Source organism: Mastomys coucha, unplaced genomic scaffold (assembly GCF_008632895.1).
Source record: "Mastomys coucha isolate ucsf_1 unplaced genomic scaffold, UCSF_Mcou_1 pScaffold14, whole genome shotgun sequence".
Taxonomy (NCBI): domain Eukaryota; kingdom Metazoa; phylum Chordata; class Mammalia; order Rodentia; family Muridae; genus Mastomys; species Mastomys coucha.
The window spans coordinates 17,668,432-17,676,664 of NW_022196896.1; the positions used below are offsets into that span (position 1 = coordinate 17,668,432).

The 8,233-nt window shown below is 37.0% G+C and overlaps 1 protein-coding gene and 1 pseudogene across 2 annotated transcripts in view; one reads left to right on the plus strand and one right to left on the minus strand.

The window, feature by feature from the left end:
* Positions 1–8,233, minus strand: part of Rmdn1 (regulator of microtubule dynamics 1) — a 38,580-nt gene that overhangs the window by 13,200 nt on the left and 17,147 nt on the right. The window contains exon 5 of one of the 2 annotated variants that reach the window (XM_031366533.1): positions 426–1,861. The exons of the other annotated variant lie outside the window; for it this stretch is intronic. Within the exon in view, the coding sequence (XP_031222393.1) occupies positions 1,526–1,861 (336 nt within the window). The 3' untranslated portion in view covers positions 426–1,525. Of the gene's footprint in view, positions 1–425; positions 1,862–8,233 lie in introns of those variants that run through there. 2 annotated transcript variants of the gene reach the window in all.
* On the plus strand, positions 7,904–7,961 carry LOC116089570 (annotated as a pseudogene).

Consider the following 8,233-nt stretch of genomic DNA (forward strand, 5'->3'; position numbering starts at 1 on the left):
AAAAAAAAAAAAAAAAAAACTGGTAACTCCGAGTTGGAGTAATTCAGAGCAGCAACACCATGGCATAAGCCAACTAAAGGAACAGGTCTCTAAAGATATGGCTAAATTGGTAACATTTTATGTAATTCTTATCTTAGAAAACATCCTTATAGAGGATAGGATTTACAGCAGTGCTTTTTTGAAGTATTGAGTGCTGCATTATCTTACATTTCATGTGCAGGACTGAGAGGCCAAACTTTGTAGCACGGGGGTGATTCACTTGGTGTTTTTGGAGAGACTGGATTGTTGGAGGTTGAGTTTCACCTTCCAAAGTTCTAGGATGCTCTGGGCCGCAGTCTCAGGATGACCCAGGCTCAACTGCAGTTCAAAAGTAAAGAGACACTTAAAAACTTTGTAACGTGAATGCAATGTTTTTGGTGTTGACATTAAAGAGAATAGATTGTTTACACGGTTTAAATTTGGTATTGATTTCCAAAGTTTAGTAATTAGAATGATTGCAAAAGTAAAAAAAGTTAAAGACAGCTGTGCTAGTATGGGCCTGCTGCATCTTTTTTAAACAAGTTTTATTGGATACAGAGGTAGAAGCAAATTTAATCCCTCACTCCCAAGATCAGAAAGGAGATATCAGTGGGAATTTATCTGATATCAAACAAACTCCTGATGAGTTTTACTACAAGCCTTTGCTCTTATACAATGAGCTTTAAAATTTTGGAGTAGTTTTTGCTCCAGATAAGATTCAAAAGCACTATCTCTTTTAGTATTTGGGGCCTCAGTTATATGCTAAACGAATTTAAGAGAATGTACTGTTCCTTATTTTATATGACATTTAATAGCTCATACTGTATTTCCAGGACCCCTTAGTGAGAGCAATGCCACATCAGATTTGTATACCAGACAGATTATAGGTATACTAGCCAAGCAGTCTCATTCTTTACATCATTAAAATAGTAATAGCTTGATACAACAATTTGATATTTCTAGAGAATATGTACATCAAATTATAAAGACTTGTCCTAAATGTCCTCAATTTCTACCTGTAGCACATAATGGTATTAATTCTCAAGTACTTATACCTAATCAATTATGGCAAGTGGATGGTACTTATTTCTGACTTTGGAAAATTAAAATATGTGCATGTGACTATTGACACCATTTCAGGCTTTCTAGTTACAACTGCTTTAACAGGAGAAGCAACTAAAAATGTAATTAGTCATTGCCTATATTTTTCTGTGCTAGTTGTTCCAAGTCAGATAATAGAACTGGCTATTACAGTCAAGTATTTGAAATGTTTTATTGACGATTTAACATTACCCATATTACTGGGATTCCTTATTATCCTCAAGGACAAAGTATTGTGAAACAGGTATTGTAGAACTTTAAAACAATATCTTCATAAAATAAAAAGGGGGAGTTACATACTTGTACACTACAAATTTATTTAAATCATGTTGTTTTTACTTTGAAATTTTGAAATATGGATGCCAAGGAACTCTCTTAGTGTCTATGGCACTCTACAACCTTATGCCTAGGTGAAGTAGAAGGATCCACATACTGGCACTGGCATGGTCCTGATCAGGTATTTAATATGGCAAAGAGGGCATGTTTGTATTTTTCCCCCAGGATGCTGAAGGGGTGTGGTAGCTGCCAGAGTGATTGGTGTGACATGCTGATACTGGGAAAAAGAATGATGCTGACATGAGCTTTCAGAGTACCCGGACAACACTGACTGGATAGCTGTTTTGGACATATGTTCCTGACCCACCTTTGCTTGCCTATATCCCAGAGTGGATAAGCTGCCTTGCTTCAAGCTTTTAGATCTTGTGGGACAGAGAACATGGAGACTGGAAACCACCTTCAAAAACTTAATCAAAAAAAAAAAAAAAAAAGAAGTTATAATGACTCTTCTCCTTCTTTAATGTGACCAGTTATTCTGACTCAATCATGGACTGGTCTAGAAATCAATCTAATATTGGAAATAACAGTCTTCATTTGGAAGGTTGGTTCTGGACATTTTTAGAGATATATTTGAAAGTTAGCTGCAGTTCTCTATGATGTTATGTTAGCAATAGATATAGTTGGGACAGAATCTGGATTTCAGACAAATGTTAATGCATGTGTTAAGGCTCCCAATCTTTTATTAATTGTACTCTTTCCAATTGTGCTAGTGTGTTGAAACTTGGTATGTCTGTTATAGTGGTCTATCAACCACTTTTTTTTTATTGCCTGTGAATATTACAGGAGTTTGATATTCTGAAAAAAACTTGCAAGTCCTGGAAGAAGTGAGTCAGGCTTTAAGTAGAGACAATAAGATAGTGGGCTTGATTACTGCTGGTATAGCAACTTTAATTACATTGATAGCTAGCACTACTGCCTCTGCAGTTGCTTGGACACAAGAAGTTAAGAGCTAGCTTTGTTAATCATTTAGCAAAAAAAATATGTATATATGTTACTAATGTTTTTGAGTATTCAGGAGGATTTAGATAGGTGTTTGGAATAATGGATTGACATTCTTTATGATACTATTCAAATTATTGGAGAGGATGTTCAGAGTCTAAGAGTAGGAAGCCATCTCAAGTGTCATGCTAAATAACGATGGATTTGTGTTACTTCTAAAGTTTACAATGACAGTGACTATATTTGGGAAAAGGTTCAAAGACACTTGCAGTGTGTTTGGCATAATTCCAGCACCTCTCTGGATGTTTTAACCTTGCATAGTGAGATTATGAATGTAAAGAATGCTGCTCTGCTGAGCTTTGATGCTGCAGATACTTTTGATAAACATATTCATGGCCTGAAGTCAGTATTTCTGTTTTGGTCAAACTTCAAAAATGGCATATATTGCTTGATGATGCTAGCCCTTCTTGTCCTAGGAATACTTTTATTCCTGCCCATCATGTTAAAGCTTGCCTTTAACAACATCAACATGTTGGCAGTGCAAGTACATGGCTTGAAACTAAAAATGAATCCCCAAACAGAGTTATTAATTTAACAGGCTGGCAAGCCAGGGATGGGTAAGATTCTTTACAGATCCTTACCAACCTAAGACAGAGGCATGGGTTGAAAGGCCATGTTTGTTTATAACAAACACTAAAAGGCCTTGTTTGTTCATATAACACAAACTGCATGTGTCTTGAACACGGGTAAGGAAGGCATTCTTATCAGAACAACCTAAGACAGGCTCAGTCTTGTTTATGAATTAAAAAAGAGAGAGATGTGGAGAGCCTTTTGGGGTACTGACATTGGCCTAGGACAAGAAAATGGTCTTTTGGCAGGAATCTGACATTGGCCATGGTAAGTAAGTAAGTTTCAGCAAAAATCTGACTTTAGGCTACAATAGGGAAGTAGGTTAAGTCAGGAATTTTAATCTTAGGGTGGCACAAAAGAAGTAGGCTACAAGCAAGATTTTAGGCTTGGATAAGGAAGTGGACTCAAGTATTTTGGTCATTATGACAAGCCCTTTTAAACAACTGTCATGGAAGTAATCACGGGACTCTGCTTACTGCCTTGCTAGTTCCTTATTGTACTGCTCGCCCTTAATACCTCCATGTAATTAAAATGGTTTAAAAAGCGGATTGGAAAAATAAGATTTGATTTCAGTCTCAGAATGGACTGAGGCCATGCTGCAATGTTGTCTAATTGTCTTTTTTCTTTTTAATCCTCACTTGTGTGCTGGAGAACCTCTTGACTGACCAAGCTGGCTTGGTCAATCTACCAAGCACAGTGAGCCATAGCTGCTGTGAGGCACATATGTAGCTCCCACCCACCAACCACAAGCCTCAAATGAGAATCTTTCATGGGCCTTTGCTGTGGAATTGAGAAAATGATCTTGAATTCCAGGAGTCCAGCTGGAGATAATTGGGGTCAGTGGACAGGCATCACAAGGGGCAGCACCTGAAGTCCATGCACATGGAAAAGAGGCATCCCTAACATCTCAGACCAAGCCAATCGGAAGTATCTGTCGTTAGACCCCAAACCAATATATTTATACCATCCTACCCATAAAGAATCAAGTGCACAAATTATTTCACCAAAAAAAAAAAGAAGAAAATACTCGTAGTGATGTATTATTTTGAAATATACAGTTAATATGTTTGGAGTTAAATTTATATTGAGAAAAACATGTATTTTCAGTATTGCTGTGGACAAGCATCTACATAACACTGTTAAATTGACTGTTGTTTTATATCAAACAACTTTTATAATACTCACTTTTATTGTTATAATATTTTATAAATTTTAAAGAATATGACAAAAAAAGATATTGTAGGTATTGAAGGGGGGTCTCTCGGAGGCGTTGAGGTAAAAAGGGAAACAAGAATGTGATTTAATTCTATTTACTTAAAATACGTTTTTAAATGTTAAAAAATTCAGATAAACTGAAATCATGTAACTTTTCTCATCATAATGCAATAAATGTTAAAAAAACAAAAACAAAAAGAAGGGTTACACAGGATTTTAAACAGGATTTTAAGGGCTTTCTCCCATATATCAGAGCTGTTGCATAAAATAATCCCTTATGAGGGGGTAAGGATATATAGTTCAGTGTGTTGGGCTATCATGTGCAATCCACTATACTTTTTTTTAAAGTGTATTTCATGTGTATGGGTCATATTTAGATGCATGTATGTGTACCATGTATGTGTATCTGAGGGAAGAGCAGGGTGTCAGATTCCCTGGAACTAGTGTTACAGGTGGCTGGCTGTTAGCTACCATGTGCTGGAAACAGAACCTCGGCCCTCTGGAAGACTAACAAGTACTCTTAACCTCTGAATCATCTTTCCAGCTTCTAAAAATTCATTTATGTATTTATTACCTCACTCAAAACAAACATGGTGGTTCCTAAACATTTTCTCCTTGATGAACCTGTCATTTATAAAACTATTCTTTAATGTTTATTCTAGCAAGAATGGATATCAAGAGGTATGTTAACTGGTGTATTCTATTTCCATATCTATCCATTTCTATTTCTAAAATGCCCACTATCTGCAACATGTCTGCATTTAAACTTTTGTTAGGTGTGTGTGTATGTGTGTGTGTGTGTGTGTGTGTGTGTGTGTGTGTGTGCAGGTGTGTGTGTCTATGGTGTGTGTGTCTATGGTGTGTGTGTCTATGGTGTGTGTGTCTATGGTGTGTGTGTCTATGGTGTGTGTGTCTATGGTGTGTGTGTCTATGGTGTGTGTGTCTATGGTGTGTGTGTCTATGGTGTGTGTGTCTATGGTGTGTGTGTCTATGGTGTGTGTGTCTATGGTGTGTGTGTCTATGCATGTGTGTGTCTATGCATGTATGTGTGTCTATGGTGTGTATGTCTATGGTGTGTATTGGGGAGTGGGTGGGGGCATGCTTATAGCATGGAATGAGTATGGAGGTCAAAGGACAACTTTTGGGAGTTGGTTCTCCTTTCTTTTGGGGCCTAGAATATCTTGTTTCTGCTGTTCTCGTACTCTAGGCTGGCCAGCTGCCAGCTATAGGGAAACTCTCCTGCCTCTATCTCCCACATCACCGGTGTTGGAGTTTCAGTTGTAAGCCACCCATCTTGCTTTGTCTTGACTACAGGAAGAATCTAGATACTGTTCTAGTTCTGCCTAACAGATCTTAAAATAAATTCCCAGGGGATCAAATTGTTTCTGAGTAACTAAGCATGTTTGAGAATACAACCCAAGAATGATTTCAGTACTACTTACAAAAGCCAGGGCAAGCAAGCAGTAGAGGAAGACTCTCAGCAGTTCCTTTCCTCACTGAAATGTCAACTTGAGTAGCTGAAACTCCAATGGGATTTTAGCATTCTAGTAAAAAGGACTAAAGAAGGCAAAGGGAGAAATTCGCCCATGTGTCACACCTCTAGTTCCTGGCTATATGTCATGGAGAATACCTGTCCTGTTTGGGTGCCCTATTAGCGGAGGGAGAGGTAATGAGTTTCAAGCTTTTAGATTTACAAACTAGTACCAGACCTGCCAAAGTAAAAGCCATTATTTCTTAATGTATTACTGTATTTATTACTTTATCCTTTATCTTTAAGTCTCTATATTATAGATACAAATGAATGGAAATTATCAAACCAAAGAAAGAGAATGAGAAAACTTATAGAGTCCAGTTACCTCTAGTAAATAGGTGCAAAATTCCTTCAAGAAAATAATAGCAATCAGTCAAATACCTTAACAAGTAAAGATTGTTTACAATAATAAAATAGCCAAACAGAATTTTCAAAAAGCAGGATTCCTCTCAGAGATGTTCATTCAATGTACATAAATTATTATGTGATACAACAAACCAACAGACAGAAATCATGACTATTTCAATAGCTTCAGAAAAATTTAACGATCAGAACTCTGAACAATCTGAAAATACTACTTACTGTTTCATTTAGGCCCTCGTCTAACAAATCCCCAGTAACATTACATGACATGGACAAAACTTCCTTGGATGTACTATTCATATTTGAACAGAGAAACTATGTCTAAAGAACTAAAGTTAATAGCCAACAAGATAGCTCTACAAGTAAAAGCACTTGCTACTAACTGTGCCTGATGTCTGGAATCCAATCCCTGAGAACAACATGCTACAACATGAGAAACAAACTGCCTTCACAGGCAGGCAATGGCATGCTCACGGGTTCACATGAGCACACTAGAAGAATCTCTGTTTCTTAAATAGGAACTAAAGGATCTGAACAATCGCTCAGAGTAAAGAGCACATAATACTCTTTGAGAAGACCCAAGTTCAGTTTCCAGCATCCACATAAGGCTTAAAATTGTCTATAAGTCCAGTTCCGAGATTGACTACCCTGTTATGGCCTCAGGGTAAAGCATATATATGGTACAGAAATACACATAGGCAAAACACCCATACAAAAAGTTTGGAAATAAAGTATAAAACAAAATAGGTACTAAAGTATGAGAATTAATGTTTCACTAATATTATATAAATATTATTATAAAATATTAGTAAGAAGGAGCTAGAAATCAAATTTTTTGAGGTGAAAATACTGTAAAAGAGCTAGGTAGAATAACAGATACATGCTTCTGATCCCAGCACTAGGAAATATCATAAGGGTTGACGGCAGATTCCGCACCAGCAACCATGAGTGCCTTGCCTGTCTGACCTAGGCTTGACTGCTGTCACAAAACACTATTGGCTGGGTACATTCAACAGCACAACTGTTTCTCACATTTGTCACAGAGGCTAGGATGTCTAACACCACTGTCATAGTAACTTTAGTTCAGGAAGAAACACAGAATGAAAATTAAGTGGTTGGTTCTTCATGGAAAACATACTGGAATGAGATGGAGTAGTTACACTGATAACAGACAAAATGAACTAAAAGACCAAAAAAGTACAGATAAAAAATACAATCAAGTTGACGTAACAACTATAAAAAGAAAATACACATAACAGAAGCAAATTGACCATTCAGGTATTTTAAAACCCCACTTTTAAGAAAGGATAAAAAGATAAAATTGAAACCAGCAGGAAAACAGATTTGAATACAGAAAACCAATTAGACTTATTACATACCAATACTCAATCCAACTGAACATATTTAATGATTTAAAAATATGCTAGCCCTCTAGTGAGTTGACTAGTAATCGACTCTAGATTCATAATGCCCTCCCTACACTAGCCTCTCTGAGAACATAGGGTGAAGAAGTCATGGAGGGGGAACTAGGAAGGGGGGCAACATTTGGAATGTAAATAAATAATACAAAATAAATAACTGAATTGATATGTAAATAAAAACTGGGTTTTTGGTCTGCAGAGATGAGCTAGCATAAAGCAGTATCGATTCTTTTTTAGAATTTGTCTCTAGTGTAAGCTGAGCTGTCTGGAGATCCCTGGAGAGCAGAAACAGCCCTTCGTGAGGCTTTTCTAACAGGAGAAGGGCAGGAATCCTAAGAGTTACTTAGAGATCTGACACAGCTCTTTTAGAATTTTTCTGGCTTTCTGATTTTGATTGGAAAACCCAAGAATTACTTTTAGAATTTTTCTATCAGGACTTCTGACTTGGTCAGAAGATCCAAGAATTTTTAATAGCAGCCATCTAGAGTTTTTAGAATTTTTACTAGCAAGAGAGACTTGTCTCGACAAGAGAGTTTTTAGAATAGCAAGAAAAAGCTGTCTAGAGCAGAAAAGAGCAGAGTAGAGAGAGAGAGAGTAAGATAGAGAAAGCAGAAGAGAGCGAGAGAGAGCGAGAGAGAGAGAGAGAGAGAGAGAGAGAGAGAGAGAGAGAGAGAGAGAG